The 17,357-nt window shown below is 44.2% G+C and overlaps 1 protein-coding gene across 1 annotated transcript in view; it reads right to left on the reverse strand.

Moving 5' to 3' along the window:
* COXFA4L2 (cytochrome c oxidase hypoxia associated subunit FA4L2) overlaps positions 1 to 1,442 on the reverse strand; it is an 11,615-nt gene extending 10,173 nt beyond the window's left edge. The window contains exon 1 of the mRNA XM_085852200.1: positions 1,287 to 1,442. Coding sequence (XP_085708326.1) covers positions 1,287 to 1,334 — 48 coding nt within the window. The 5' untranslated portion in view covers positions 1,335 to 1,442. The remainder of the gene's footprint in view (positions 1 to 1,286) is intronic.
* Positions 1,443 to 17,357: the final 15,915 nt, after the last annotated feature.

Here is a 17,357-nt window from a genome sequence, read left to right on the forward strand (position 1 = left end):
CCTGGCAAGGGTCTGCAACCTCTGATTGCTCATTCTTGTTCCCTGCCCATCTGACAATATCAGAGACAGCAGACATTAAAATGAGCTCCGTCCGACCAATTGACCGACCGACCACCCGACCGACCGATTATCTGTCCATGTACTATTGTGTACGCGATATTTCAAAAATTGTTGAACATCTAGCTTTCATATTGCAGATATCTATTCCTCATGACATTAGCTCAACCCGATTTGATTCCAGGGGTGATTGGGTAAATTCTGTTGCCATGGCAACCATCTCAGCAACTTGGCTTGTGTACGCGATGTTTCAAAAACCGTTCAAGATTTAGCTTTCATATTACACAAATCTTTTCCTCATACCTCCCAAAAGGTGGGGGACCTCCAGTATCAGCTCCTTGTAATATAAATATACATTTCATAGCTAGTATATTAGAACCCAAATTGCGATGAAGATCATATCATCAGCAAAACAAAAGTGACTGCAAAATACAGGTACTCGTGTCACACAATATATCCATGTGGGACGGATTTCATCTTTTCTTGAAGAAGATATGTAACGTGCACATAAACTTTTTTTCAATAAAACATACCCAGCATGGCATACTCACAACTTTTTTAAGTTAAATTTTTTGCAAGAGAGTGCAATATTTTGTGGACTGAAGAACTAATTTTGCTGTTGAAGGTTGATGCCGGTTTTTAATCTTCTCTCTCTGCTCATTGAGAAGCTTATACATATATCACATGCAGGACTAAGATATTAGAATACATCAGTGTACTTTTACATGAATTACAAGGACATTATTAGACAATGGACATCATCTCACCATTTTAAAGCCTTTTCCCTGAGCAGGGGTTAGCTTTTTGCAGGCTCCAATCATGGTACCCTTTCTTGTGGCAATGCTTTTATGGCCGGATGCCCTTCCTGATGCCAACCCTTTAGTCGCCTTCAACACGCAGGGATAATTACCAGTATACTGGTGCTCATTTCGCCAACCTCGGAAGGATGACAGGCTGAGTCAACCCCCTGATGTTAATTCAGTGGCCATCGGGGCTCTAACTCAGGACCCCGTGGATCCCAAGCCACCACCCTAACCACTAAGCCAACACCAGACTGCCAGTAGACAATAGACAAACAGATGATATTTGAATCTGGATTTCATAAATCCTGAACCAACGGTTAAATTGACAACACTAACAGGCCAACAAACAAATACGTTATTTCTGAAAATGTTCTCCATTAACGATTAAATGGAATCACAGGCTCTCCAGATCCTTTCCGTACTTACATTATGGTGCTTCTTTACTTGTGAGAGCAAGTTTCCAAACACAGACATGCTGCCTGTCTGCCTTTGGCACAACGACGAGGTTGTCTTGAGAGCTTGGGCTTTTTGGGCAGAAGCTGATACAAGGGACTGAAGGCCGTGGATGAGGAGTATTTGTAGAGACAAGGAGGGAGGGAGGGAGGGGGAGGAAAGGTGATTGAAAATGAGTACTGGCTCGGGTTTTGATCTATCGTCACTGTTTATGTCAAAGCTCATGGGAAAGGTTTTAATTTTGTTCGAATGGAATGGAAAAACAGCAACCTTTCAAACATTCAAAATCAAACAATTCTGTTTCGTTTTCAAACTTTATGGCCATTCTATTCATTTACACACATAAATGTGGCAGACCTTTGCTTCTTTCATTCCCTCTTTCGACTGGGGGAATTACAAAAAGTTACATAAACGAGATAATCACAATATTTCAACAAACACCAAAAAGAAAGTATCATGGGCGATATAAAAACTAAAAAATACATGAATATAGTGTTCAACGTAATTACAAATGCTCACATATGGAAGAATAAAAAGCATTAACACGTCTTGGACGAGTGTAAGTATATTATTTGTACAAGTTTTGGAAATACCCCTCGTATCCCTTCCGATCCTCCCAACCTTCTTTCCCTTTTCCTTTCTCGCCAATCCTCACACACGACACCAACTAAACCATCTTTAATCGTCGTCACGTGGGGATGTGAGAACTCTGATCACCAGCTTCTGTTTTTCTTCTAATTTCACAATTTAAATTTTCTTTTTTTTGGTTCCACTGGCCATGACCCCTCATGACTTCAAACAGCAATACTAACCATTTTTGTTAATCACCTATTACAAACGAGGTGTTTCAAAAGTCTGGAATAATAGGAAATATTTTAAATTCCTTTTATTTCTTTGAGACGATGTCTTTGAGGTGGATAGGACGTCGTGGAGTGATACAATCCCCCCCCCCCCCCAAGTAGTCCAGATTTAACGCCACTTGAGTTTTGTCCATGGGGACACCTGAATCCGTGGTTTATATGAGACCACGTACTACTAAATATCCAAAAAATGATATCAGAAATGAATGTGCTAAAATCAATGTGTCAACGTTAAGAAACGTTCAAAGAAACCTCTGTACAAGAATTGATCTGTGTATGCATATCATTGGCTCGCAGTTTGAGAAATTATTATAATAAGATTGTAAAATAAATATCCTTATGATTCCCCATTTTAAAAAACATCCTGTATAATACACATCCTGGCATGACCGTTCCATGAAGGGATGTAGTGAGAGTGGAGGCTGTGGATGTGCTGAGCAACATGGAAAGAATTGAGTGGAATGAGTGGGTTGGGTTTCGTGAATGTTTGTAATTACACATCCTTTGTCCTTGTTGATAACTCGAGGTTAACGAAATGAAAAATGCAAACCTTTTTGTTGTATTGAGGAGGCTGTTATCATGCTTAATGAAATTGCGGTTCGTTAAAATTTTACCCAGCAATCAAGGGTACTTCAATCAAGGATTGTATGAAAGGACATCCATGGGGCATTCAAGAAGTTCCACGAAGCAATATACAACAATCCAAGATGCGCACAAAAAGGTATAATGTGGCATACATAAAAGTATATACATATATACAATAATATATATATATTGTTACGAATTTCGCGCGCCCGGCATGCGATCGGCCACGTAACTCAAATCGCGACGCGTCGCCCACCGGAACGGACAATTCAGTTGTGACCCTCTTGGAACTACCGCCAAGGAGCTAGCCACGGGTGGGGGTTTAACCTCACCACAACCCAGTCCGCATTCTACCCACACGAAATAGGGTGAATCGCCGAATGTCGATATACCTAAGTACCCGCGCGGGTAGCGTACCGAGGAGTTGTACCACGCCGCAGGTCGACTCCGGACACGAACTGCTTAAGCGGCTCGTTCCGTGCTGCAGGGATAACCGGAGTTATCGCCGACCTCGACGGTTCAGATTATTTATTGGGTGTCTACACCCACTACCAATCCCTTATGTGATGCAAGATGGAACTTTCAAATGAAGGAAAGGACGCAACGAAACGGGAAAACATTTCAACAAGCAAGTAGTTTATAACACACGCAGACAAGGCACGTATTTACAGCCATACAGTGAAAGCAAGCATGTATATACAGTCATATGCCTGGTGTTGGCTTAATGGTTAGGGTGGTGGGCTTAGGATCCGAGGATCCTGAGTTCAAATCCCACTCGGCTGTTGAATTAATACCAGGTGGGGTTGACTCTGCCTGTCATCCTTCCGAGGTCGGCAAAATGAGTGCCAGCATGCTGGTATCCTGTGTCGGAGTGGCGACCCGTCCAGAATTGTACCCAATAGCCAAGGAGACTGCTTAGGCAGCACCAACGCTCTGCACAGAGTATGGTCCCAGTGGATGGATATACAGTCATACAGTAAAAGCAAGCAAAAGAGTTACCACCGAATTAAGCAATGTACAAGCACTTATTCAGGTTTACTTAAAAGACTGGCGCCACACACACATTTACACAAAAAGCAAATAAAAGCCACCCTCACAGGCAAGGGGGCAGACAGGTCCGTGGACCAAATGTACATGGGACCTGGGTGAGCGGCCAGGTCCACGAGACTGAATAGGTCTTTCCCGTGCCCTCGTGGCGCGATGGCGGGCTAGCCGCAATGTCAGCGTAACGTGCCTGACTCCGTGCCCCTGGCGTGGTCGGTGAGCTCCTTTAGGCGTGCGTTGCGCAGGCACGTGTTGGTCAGTCGACACCACAGTTGGGGTGGGGAACGGACGGGGTTACCGGCGCTATCTCAGCGCGGATGGGGGGAATTGTTGATGCTCGGGGTGGAGAGAGGGGAATGGCGGACGCTCCGTCCCGCTAGCGGGGCCTTGGGACTGCACCGACTCCGGTGAACTCTCGCCCCTGAGCCCTCTTCCGCGTCCCTGCTTCACTCCGTGACTCGTCCCTCGACCCAGCAACGACAAACTCAACGACGACCTCCATCTTCACTCGACCAGCCCAGCCAGCATAGCGCACACACACACACGCGAGTCGCCTTGTGCTCCCGTCTTTATAGACCGGGGGAGGAGTGTGTATGCTAATTCGCGGATCAAAACGCGCTTGGAGGCGGGGCCACGCTACCCGACGTTTAGCCATTGGTCGGGAAAAAAGGGGCGTGAGCCTCTCCTGATCCGATTTCCCTCCAAAAAGGAGTCCACATGCATTGCGCTTGGGTTCGGGGCCACACCGCCCGACGCTCACCCATTGGACGGAGAAAAAGGGGGTGTGAGCCTGCCCTGATCCGATTTCCTCTCCCGTAAAGGCATCCATTTGTACTCGCGGCTCGACGAGTTCGGCAAGAATCACCGAACGGGCCCTGGACAGCACGACGTTCGGTGTTGGCAGGTGGTGTGGTTGATGGTTGTGGAAGGAGAAAGGCAAAGGTGGTGGGGGGTTTGCTGTGGTGGTTTGGTTGTTGGCGGGCGTCGTTTGAGAATGGCCGTGAAGCGATGTTTGCGAGATAGAGTCGTGGAGGTAAAGAGGCGAAGGTGGCGGTGTTTGAGTTGTTAGGGGATTATTGGTCCAAAATAACGATAGAGAAAGAAAAATGGCTAACTCAAAGCATCGCAGCCCAGATGAATCACACATATTCCCTTTAAACAACGTGTGTGGACTAACTACACATGAACTTATCGATATAGCTAACCTGAGGACCTTTCTGGTGTATTGCAAATTTCCACAGCCGTAACTATATATATATATACATATATATATATATATATATATACATACATACATACATACATACATACAAACATGTACAGAGGTTGGGTAAAAAATGAAATGACCTGTGAACATATGCAGTTTATTTATTAATAGTGAGTAGGACTCCACCTTGCAGCCAATGCATCATCAATCCTGTGTGGGATTGACTGGTACAAGCTTTGCACATCTGATATAGGTGTATTATCTCTTATATAATGTGAAGTGTGGTGTCTGTCCATGTGTTTGTGCATTTGGCTGTCTCCTGTTTCTGGTGGCTGCTTTTAGATAACTCTGCATGCAGGCAAAGCTAAACATTCGACCATAAGAAATGCATTATCCCAAATGAGATACATTTTACACATACAAATACAACATGGAATCGTAGCTCGTTTACCCTCAAAAAATGTTCTGCAGAAATTCCATTGAAAATTTCTATAAACATTCTATAGAAATTCTCCAGAAATTTAGGACCAAATTCTATAGAACTGTTCCATCGAAATTCTGCAGAAACTCCAAGGAAACTTTCTATTCTATAGAAATGCAGTTCTCCAGCATTTTGTCCAAGAGTACCATAGAACTTTATAGAATGTATATTATATAGAAATTATAGTTCTATAGAATTTGATTGTGAAGGTCCGTATAATCTCCATTCTATATAAATTACAGTTCCTTTGAATTTGGTCCTAAAGTTCCATAGAATGTCTCAAGAATTCTATAGAACACCCATTCTCTGCAGAGTTCTATAGATATTGCAATATCTGGATTTTGGCCTTATTTGCCCTTTTGAAGACACCTTTTTATTTTAAAAAAGGTTAAAAAAAACCAAATATGTAAACTGCTTGGGACGCTCACCTTGATACCATGGCCAAAGTACACAGTCCAACAAGACTGTCCTATTAGCATACAGATGCACTTCAGTCCAAAGGCTGAATCACATGGTCAATCAAACATACATTCTAACCCTGAAGGGCCAGAATGCATGGTCATACAATTGGACCACTCCTCAATAGGAGTGAGTTCCCATGACTCCAACGGCATACCATCCTGAACTAGAGGGGGAGCACTCGGTGGAGTGCAAAACCTCCGCCGCCAATACTGCAAGGTCACTCAAGTGAACCTGATATCCTATTCATTCAATTTGACGTCAACAGTGCTCACAGAGTTATAGTTTGCAACTTTCCCTTTTACATACTCAATTCATTCGTCATAACTAGATTCCTTGAGACAGAAATTGATTTTACGTGGGTATATCCACCTGAAGTTCCAAAATCAGCCGCAATTATAATTTTGGCATGTTTTGTTGGAAATCACTGATAACATGTAGAAATGCAAAGAAAAAAAAAAAAAAAATCTAAATTTTGTTGAAAAAAAGGTTGCAAATTTTTTTTTTCTCTAACAATTTCTTTTTTTTTTGGGGGGGGGGGGGGTTGGAAATCACTTAAAACATGCAGAAATGAAAAAAAATTGAAATTTTTTTTCAAATTGGCCACCATAGCAGCCATATTCGATTTTGGACCAAGTCCAAAATCTAATGGCATGATCCTTGGACCAGACCTAACCCCCCCCCCCCACCAAGTTTCGTCGAAATCCGTCGAGGAGTTTTTCTGTAATACTGTTCACAAACAAACAAACAGACAGGGGTGAAAACAGTAACCTCCATCCATCTTCGATGGCGGAGGTTAATAATTGTCAGGACGGCGTACTGTATAAATATCAAACCAATGATGACCAGTCATTGTTTAAATGTAAATAGTACCTCCTGGCTTTAATGGTGAGCATCAACCAAGGATTACGTCTCACAACGTAAAAACCGCATAATCTGCAAAGAACAAAAGCCTGTCTGCCACTCAGGCAATTCTCCTGCTAATGTAAACCAAAAAATATACCATCAGAGATGGGGAATCCCCTGCCATTGAATGAAAAAGGTCATAAATATTCCAGATAACGAGGGAGGTGAATTGGAAACAAGACACCATTTGGTCATCATCTCGAAAAAGTTCCCCAGGGGTGAGGTACGTAGTAACCAAAAATAATTGAAATCAGATAAGCGGTTTTCCATTTATTACAAAAAAAATTTTCAAGATGGCCGCCCCAGTCGGCCATCTTGGATCCGGCCATGCCCAAAATCAATAGGGTTTTTCCTTTTCAGGTGGTACATGTGTGACCCAAATTTCAAATCGATATGGCGAAAAAACATTTTTTTCAAGATGGCCGACTGGGGCGGCCATCTTGGATCCGGCCATGCCCAAAATCAATAAGGTTCTTCCTTTTCAGGTGGTTCATGTGTGACCCAAATTTCAAATCGATATGGCGAACAGTTTACGAGTTATCGCACTCACAGCTATATAAACTCACAGCTCAGGTTCCGGTTTCGGTTTTGGAGCAGCAAGAGGTCCCCTTCGGGGCTCCCTGCTGACGTTCTCAAAGCTAAGTTTCCAGTTGTTATTTGTCCCGTTTTAACTGTTTAATTTTCTCACCTACATGTTACTGTGTGTTGCTAGTTCGGTTTTGTTTCAAAAATCGTGCTATTTTGTGAGTATTTTTGTCGACGTTCTTACCTGTGCTTGAGGCCTAGGCCTAGACTTGAGGCCTACCGGTTCCACTCGGTGTTCGATCGTTTTTTTTTTTTTGTTTGTTTTTTCTCCCCATTACCTTCAATTTCTATCCTCCCCATTACCTTCAATTTTGATCCTCCCCACTTTCCAAACATCCCCCATTCTCCCAACTAATCTCTTTCTTATCTCAAAAAAAACAAACAAAAATAAAACCCTACAACAACAACACGCTCACCTTCTCCCGATTTTGCTTCTTCTTTTTCCTCTTAACTTCCTCCTCGTCTTCTTCCTCGATTTTTTTTTTACACTTCCATGACCTAATCTGTTGAACTCTCTCATACATTATTTTTAACAACAAAAACGATCTTATAATGCTTCATCTTCCTCTCTCACACATGTGGTACTCTTTACTGTTTCACAATGCACGACTCTTCTGCTATTTTAACAGACTGCTCTCATTTCGACCTCTCCTTCATTCCTTGCCTAAAAAATCCAACTATTACAGCACTTCTCTCCATGCTCTGAATTCGCCTTCATTGCATCCATCAAGAATTGTGTTAAATCGCATCTCTGACCTAAAACTTTTAAAAACCACAGTTTGCCATGGATGCTCGCTTTCCATCAAACATTCTTTTTTTCCAACTTCAGTGCCAACTCACCACCCTCACCCCTCACTCTCACTCTCAAAGCAACCATCCCACTCTTCTCCCTCCAAGCCTCCCTCTCACCTCTCTCAAAAATTCCCCCCTCACCTTTCTCCCACCTTTCATCCCCCTCACTCTTCCTTCTCAAAGTTGCCCCCTCTCTCATCCACCAACCTGCCTCCCTCCACTGCCCTCTCACCTCCATCTCTTCACTCCACCTCCTCAAATCCTCAACTGCCTTCTTCCTTGTCTCTTGTCCCCCCTCTCCCCCAGCACCACAGAGCCTTTTCTCCTCCTCATTCGGCCCCCGCCCCTCGTTTTTCTGCAATACCCCACACTCCTTCAGCAACCCTCCTTACCTGCCCCCTCGTCCTTTGTCCTACCCTCCCCCTCCCCCTCCACCTCCTGCACCCAAAGCCTCCTCCCCTTCCTCTTCATTAAAAGTGTGGACCTCAAATATCCGGGGCCTTCGCTCAAACCTTTCAGATCTTTCCATACAGGTTGCCACTGACAAACCAGACATTATCTGCCTAACAGAAACTTTCCTCTCCCAAGACGTGTCTGACTCCCAAGTATCTCTCCCTGGCTACTCCCTCTTACGGTATGACAGACCTGAGCCTCGTCCTGGTGGAGGTGTTGCTCTCTTCATCAAAGACTCTATTCCTCACTCTCCATGCACTGCTCTCACTCCCCCACACCCCCAGGAATACCTCTGGCTTCGGCTTCCCCTCCACTCCCACCTCATGTTTATATGTGTACTGTACCGTCCACCGAACAGTGATGACTCCATCTACACCTCACTATCCGAAAACATGGACCATCTTCTATCTTCTCATCCAAACACTCTCTTCCTCTTATGTGGTGACTTCAATTGTCATCACGCCAGTTGGCTAGGTGTGGGTACCTCTCTCACCTGCCATGGCACCTCAGCAAAAGCTTTCTGCGACTCATTGGGACTGACTCAATCGGTCAACTTCCCGACCCGGATCTCAACCAATGGTACTCCATCTCTTCTGGATCTGGTTTTGACAAATTTCCCTGACAATATCTGCTGCTCTTCCTTCGCTCCAATTGGTTCTTCTGACCACGTCCTTGTCAAAGTGGACATCTCTCTGGCTGTTATCAGAGAACCACCTCACCGCTGTCGAGTCTGGCATTTCACTCAAGCCGACTGGCAGGGTCTCCGAGCAGCCATCAAACTTACAGACTGGTCTCCTATCTCTACTTTCTCAAACATCAACTCATCCTGGGAATTCTTTCAAAGAAACTTACTCTCCCTCATGCACAGATTTATCCCCTCTCGTGTTCAGTTGTCTTACCCTTCCTCCCGCCCTTGGTTTACTGAATCTTGTGGCGAGGCAGTTGTCCTGAAACAACTTGCCTTTGCCTCATGGAAAGCAAACCCAACTTAGGGCAATCTCAGTTCTTTCCACAAAGCTCGGAACAAGTGTGTATCTACCCTCAGGAGAGCCAGAAAACAACATCTTTCTCATCTCAAGTCTGAACTCTCAAAACTCTCTCCCTCCTCAAAATCCTGATGGCGTTTAATCAAATCTGTTTCTGGTGTATGTTCCCCCTCCATCCCCTCCTTTACCTCAAATGGACGCACTGCTGATTCCACACGTGATAAAGCTGAATGTCTAAACTCGGTGTTTGCAGCTAAATCTTGTGTCCTAAACCCATCACTATCTCTAGCCACTTTATCCAGTCGCACCCAACTGTCCCTGGACTCTGTATCCTTTTCTCCTGACAAGGTGGAGAGCTTGCTTTCAAACCTCGAGTCAGATTCTGCAACCGGTCCAGACGGCATCAGCCCACGTGTCCTCAAAGCCTGCTCTTCTGCTCTTGCTCACCCTCTCTCTGTTCTATTCACCCTCTCATTTGCCCAGGTTCATCTGCCATCTGCTTGGAAATCTGCTAACATCACTGCCCTGCATAAAAAAGGTGCAAAAACAGATCCCTATAACTACAGACCAATCAGCCTTCTCCCAATCATCAGCAAGGTGATGGAATCCATCATCGCTTCAGATATGAAATCCTTCCTCTTCTCCAATGACTTGATTTCCAATCATCAATTTGGTTTCAGACCAGGTCACTCTACCCTGGATATGCTGCTTCTGCTCTCCCATCAATGGATGGAGGTCCTCAATGCCAGACAGGAAATCCGAGCCGTATCCCTGGACATATCACGTGCTTTTGACACAGTCTGGCACCCTGCCCTACACACCAAACTCTCTTCCCATGGTATTCAAGGCCATCTCCACTCATGGCTCGCAGACTTCCTCTCCTGTCGCAGTCAACGTGTGGCCCTAAATGGAGTTCTTTCATCCCCTCTTCCTGTGCAGGCTGGAGTTCCTCAAGGTAGCGTTCTGGGCCCTGTTCTTTTTCTGGTTTTCATCAATGATCTCTCGGACTCTCTGGAAAATCCTCTATTTCTCTTTGCCGACGACTCCACCCTCTGCCGTACCATCTGTCATCCCTCAGACCGGCAAGCAGCAGCTTCTTCACTCACTGCAGATCTGGATAAAATCACAAACTGGTTCAACACGTGGAACATGTCTTTCAATCCAGACAAATCTCACACTCTCACTATGTCTCTTCGAAAGGACCGTTTACAAAACCCCCCCATCCACTTTCTCAACAATCCTCTGGAAGAAGTCTTTTCTTTCAAGCTTCTAGGTCTCACTATCTGCCATGACCTTTCCTGGGAAAGTCACATTTCCAACCTCGCCTCAAAAGCCAGTCGCCGACTGGGAATCCTCCGTCGTGCTAAGTCCTTCCTCGGCCCTCTTGAGCTCCTGACCACTTACAAAGCTTTTGTCCGTAGCCTGATGGAGTACTGCTCTCCCCTCTGGGCTGGTTCTCCTGCCTCCCACCTTTCTCGGCTTAACGCTGTCGAAACCAGGGCATTTAAGATCATCGGCATCTCCCGCAATGAAGCTGAGTCTTTGGGCCTCTCACTCAATCACCGCAGGTTGGTCGGTGGTCTTTCTGTCTTCTACCGACTCCTCTCCAGCCTTGCCCCCCTGCTCTCTCTGCGATTTGTCCCCACCACATTTCCACAGGGCGCTCAAGGTCCGCCAACAACCCCCTTCTGGTAAAACTACCAAAATCACGAATCACTGCTCATCTTCACTCTTTCATTTCTCTTTTTTCCCGCCTTTGGAATAAACTTCCTCACTCTATTCTTTCCCATTCTTCCCTCCAGGCTTTCAAAACAGCTGTTCACCACCACCTCTTATCTTCCCCCATCCAAATCCTCGATCTTTTCTACCCCCGATAATCCACCCAAGCCCACTTCCTTCATTTCTCCTGCTTTCCTTCCTGAAAGTCCCTGAAATGTCCATCTTCTCTTCGCCATGTTCCCCGTCCCATCCCCATCCCTCTCCCTTCCACAGTTCACCTAATGTGTCTGTTCCCCACTGTTTTGTCCCTTCCACTCCCGCCCCTCTTGTCTCATGCCTCCTTGCTGTGAGTTGTGTGTTTGCTCTCATACGAGCCTCGACCAAGGTATACAAAAAAAAAAAAAAAAAAATGTTGACGCCGCCCCAGTCGGCCATCTTGGATCCGGCCATGCCCAAAATCAATAGGGTTCTTCCTTTTCAGGTGGTACATGTGTGACCCAAATTTCAAATCGATATGGCGAACAGTTTATGAGTTATCGCACTCACAGCTATAAATGTTGACGCCCGGACGGACGGACGGACGGACAGCCAGATGCCCTGGGTGACAACAATATCCCCATTCCGCCACGCGGCGGGGGATAAAAACAGAAGAGAAGTGCGATCGGGCAGACATATGAATCAAAATGTGTGGAGCATGATAAAGTGCTCCCACCCGGTCTCTTTGTAATGGACATAGGTCCCACACATGCACAGATCAAAGCCGGTTTTCTCTGCAGAGTTTTATAAATATTTAAATGGATCTTCTAGAGAATGTGAAAGTAATTCTATCGAACACCCATTCTCTGCAGGGTTAAAAAAAAAAAAAATGTATATATATATATATATATATATATATATATATATATATATATATATATATATATATATATATATATATATATATATATATATATATATATATATATATATATATATATATATATATGAATGGATCTTCCATTGAATGTGTAATTAATTATGTAAAACACCCATTCTTCACAGGATTTTATAAATATGATTCTGATTTTGCATAGAATAACACCCATTACAATATTGATGATTCTCATCAAAATGTTTCTGCATAGAATGTCATTGTAGATGGAAACAAAATAGTCTGAAATCAATTTTCCACCGGTCAAACCATAAATACTGTCCAGAGACAAATACCGCCCGGACATGTCTGAGATACACAGCAGTTCAGATGGGAATTTTATTGATGAATGCTTTCATAATATATTAAATTTACGATAATACATTTTCTTTCTTTATTGATATACAGTATTTATAAACTTCAAAATAATTATTTGTACATTTCACATAAAATTCTATAAATGTATACATTTCATTATCTTTCTCAGAGCAGTAAAAGTTTATAATTGAAAAAGCTGGACTTACTCGTCAGTAAATCGGACGTTTTGAAGTCTAGAATTTTTCAATTTTAAACTTTTACTGTTTCAATTTGACAGGATGAATAATACCAACTTGCATTGATTTATCTTTATAATAGATTCTGAAGAATCTACTTCTGTTTTTAGGGGTATTCAAAAATTACTCTTCTTCTTCTTCTGGCTGCTCCCGTGAGGGGTCGCCACAGCGGATCATCCGTATGATCCGCATAGTGATTTGGCACATGTTTTACGCCGGATGCCCTTCCTGACGCAACCCTGGTCGCCTCTTACGACACAGGGACATGGTACACCTATTTTAACCGGGGTATACACCGGCCCAGTATACTGGTACTCATTTCGCCGACCTCGGAAGGATGACAGGCTGAGTCAACCTCCTGGTGTATTAATTCAGTGGCCCAACGGGGCTTGAACTCAGGACCTCTTGGATCCCAAGCCGCTGCCGTAACCACTGCGCCAACACCAGGCTGGGTATTCAAAAATTACATAACACTGATAACAAGGAGAAAAAGACATAAAATATCATAGCCCCGTTGTTTTAGTAATTTTGCTGAATGGAGTTAAAGGGCTCGCCCATATTTATGTACAGCTAAAATGGCCACCAGTCTTCCAGTCGGCCATCTTTGATCAGATCGCAAAATAAAGTTAGGGGCACGTGTTTGCCGTCAAGTACTGTGCTTGTGCCAAGTTTGAACAAAATTGGACCATGCGTGTCTGAGAAATGGTTAAGGACACATTTAAGTAACAAAATGGCCATGAGTCGGCGATCTTGGATCTGATCTTGAAAATAAATCACATGCTTGTATAAGCCATCATTCATTATCTGTGTGTCAAGTTTGAATAATATCGGTAAATGTATTTCCAAGAAATGGTTCATCGGGTTTTTACAAAGAACCATTTCTCTACAATTCACCAATCGGAGGACATGTTCAACATCGGGTTTTTACAACCAAAACGGCTGCCAGTCGGCCATCTTTGATTGAATTGCGAAACAAAATGATGTGCTTATGTGTACCATCATGTGTTGTCTTTCTGCAAAGTTTGAACAAAATCAGTCCATACACGTCCGAGATATGGCTGTAGACGGATGGACGGATGGATGGACGAGAACCAATCCATATGCCACCGTTTTGGACTAAGCCCAACAGGGGCGAATAATATAGGTTCCCTACAAGGAACTTCAACACAGGAGGAGGCCATGACAGGACCATCAAAACCTGTGATATTACTACCAACATATGGTTGTTTGTCTGTGCTGTATCATTTTTAAATTTGGAGCATCAAGCAAGTAAGCAGCACATACAAATTTTAAAAGTCTTTGGTATGACAGCCTGGGTTCGAACTACCAACCTCCCAGACTTAAAGCAGCTGCTCTAACCATCTAACGCAGTGGTTTTCAAACTTTTTTTAGTGGCGACCCAATTTCAGAACTTCTTTAAATCGCGCGACCCAAAGGATTCAAAACCCAATTCATAATATATATAAGATAAGATTTCATATGACACAAGAATATTTACTATTTACTTTATTCACCATCGTCATGTTTTCATAGACGAGTTAACGGAGAATAGCTGACAGTATCCAAATAGTACAGTTGAAGGTTTCAGAAGTTTAGTCCGAATGACATTTAGATATATCAGTGAGAAGGATGAGCCGGTTTTTCAGAAACCAACTTCTCCATTCGTGGAGAAGTAGATGACAATGCCAGGATCATATCATGCTCCATTTGTAGGCAATTTCTGTACTTTGTTTTAATCACCACCATAGTGGAGAACGACTGCTCACAAAAGTATGATGAAGGATATGGCATTAGAACCTTAATGGCACGCCGTGACAGGGTCGGGTACAACGGCAGCATTTTGCACCAGAATGTCGACATCGTCCGTGCAAGTGCCTGCGCTCCTGAATCCTGCTGGAGCTGCACAAGGTCTTCCTGTGCTGTATCATCTTCATCAGGAATCGAGTCCAGTGGAGCCGTGAAAGGGTCCCGAACCACAGAAAAGGATTGCACATCCAGCTCAGGGAAATAGTGCTCGAACTGTTCAATGAGTGACCGAAGGTGACGTGCTATCTCCCCAGAAAGACTGTCGAGCTCGGTATCATCGTACTGGCAGGTGGTTAGATGCCCCACCAGATGGGGGGAAGGCTGAAGCGCTTAACAGCTGCTTTGTCTGCCATTAATTTTAGAGTTGCCAGAAATCCGCTCATTTTGTCGTGAAAAATTATGAGGTTGGCGTCTTTGCCTTGGAGGGAGTGGTTGAGGACATTGAGACATTCAATGATGTCAACGTGATAGCACAGTTCTGACAGCCAAGTGTCCGACTCAAGCAATGCTACGCTACCCATGCCGTTTTCCCTTGTGTGCATAGGAACTCCTTCAGTTCATCTTTGAGCTCGTAAACGCGCAGAAGGTTTCCTCGAGATAACCATCTGACTTGAGTGTAGAATAGTAAATTCTTATGGTCAGCGTCCATCTCCTGGTAGAATAGCCTAAATAACCTAGTGTTGAGGGTGCTCGATTTGATGTGATTCACCATTTTTACGACTTCTGAGAGCACACTCTGCAAGGTTTCTGGCAAAATACGAGAGGCGAGCGCTTCTCGGTGAATCATGCAGTGTACCATGGAGGTCTGAGGAGCCACCTCAAGCGATTTAGCCTTGAATCCAGAACGCACTCCTAACATTTCTGGCGTGCCGTTTGTTGTAGAACCGAGCAACTTTCCAAAGTCCAGATCATGGTCACGATAAAACTGCTCTACTTTCCCAAAAATGTCCTCGCCTTTGGTGGTGGCCTCCAATGGTTTGATGAGCAGAGGCTCATCAACAAAGTTATCAGCCTTGATGAAGCGGACCCAGACTATGAGTTGCGCATACAATGAAATATCAGTGGACTCGTCCAAATGTATGGAGTGCCACGGCGATTCCTTGATCTTCTGTACGACCTGAGCCATTACGTCCAGACTCATATCTTCAATTCTGCGTTGGATGGTGTTGTCAGAGAGAGGTATAACTGCCAGTTTCTTCACCGCTTCCTCCCCAACCATCAGAGATACCATGTCCTTTGCACATGGCATCACGAGTTCTTCCGCAATGGAGTGAGGCTTTTTAGTCTTGGCAACATGGAACAACACTCAATACGAGGCCTCTAATGCCCGAGAATTGGTCTGATGGCATGTACCCTCTCTGTCAAGACGCGTATTCTTGAGTGCAAGAAGTTTCCTCTCACAGAACGCTCTCTCCTTATCCTGATAAGGTGCATGTTTTGTAGTCAAATGCCTCTACAACTTATTTTGTTTCATAGACGCCATAGAAAGCACTTCGAAACAAATCACACACTGAGGCCTCTGTGCCCCACTTTTATCCACCACGTAGTAAAATCCAAGGTCCAGAAATTTATCCTGGTAAGAACGTTCTCGAGATTTGCTGGTGGCCGGTGCTGCCATCACAAATAAGGTCTCGAGTCGTACGTGGAGACGTGAATAGACATTAATGATAGAGTCCGAGTCTGAGAGGCCGTGGATCAAACCACTAATTTCCCGCCAAAATGAACCGCCCTTCAGCGAGCCCGTGCATCGGCTGGATCCCATTCCAAGCGTCATGTTGTACCGGTTCCCATAGTTTGAACGAACCGTTTATATTACATCCCGTAAAAGCGAACACCGATCGAAAATAGACAAATTTTTTTTGCTGCAAGCGGACGCCCGCGACCCCACGAAATTTGCTCGGCGACCCCACTTGGGGTCGCGCCCCCGGGTTTGAAAAACCATGATCTAACGGCATCTGCACAGGGGTGTTGTGAGGGGAAGAGTGGTGAGAAAGCGTGTGAGGGGTGTAAAGTCTTGAGGAAAAAATGTGTTATGCAATTTTTGAATGGCACCAAATTTAAATGTCTTAAAGTCTAATTTGATAAAAATTTTCAATGACTGAACAATATTCTCACATGAACAGGTGCACCACCACGACATGACGACATCATCAATCTGCAGTCCAGCCAATTTTTTCGAACCGAATCACTTTGTTCATGAAATAGTGTCAACAAAAAGGACTCACCTGCAGACTCATGAGATGATGCAATAACGGCAATGTGCGTGCCCGTCAACATGGGGGAGCAAGCCCTTTATTCCATGGAAGTCGAGTACCAAAGGTAAAGGCCCAGTCACACCTTGACGTTTTAGCCAGCAATGGCAACGTATCAAAATGTATGTAAAACGCTGGCTTACGCTGAACTTTTGATGTTTTTTTTTTTTTAAGATTCGGATGTATTCATAACGGATTAGTTGTATGCATAACATATTAGTAACGGACACAGAACGTTTCGTTGTCTTATAGTTAACTCATACCAAGAATGCTTAGCCTGTTGTCAGCGTTCACAACCTATGCCCAACGATAGTCTAACTTATGCATAGCGCGCTGCACGTATCGCCGACGATCACGTGACATAGCCTATTAAAAGGCTGCCGCACAATGATTCAAATCATAACCGCAGGAGAAATGGAAGTGTCAACATTGCAGTCACACCTTG

The sequence above is a fragment of the Eptatretus burgeri genome, chromosome 13, assembly GCF_056783735.1.
Source record: "Eptatretus burgeri isolate ZD-2024b chromosome 13, Ebu_testis_v1, whole genome shotgun sequence".
In the NCBI taxonomy this organism is placed as follows: Eukaryota; Metazoa; Chordata; class Myxini; order Myxiniformes; family Myxinidae; genus Eptatretus; species Eptatretus burgeri.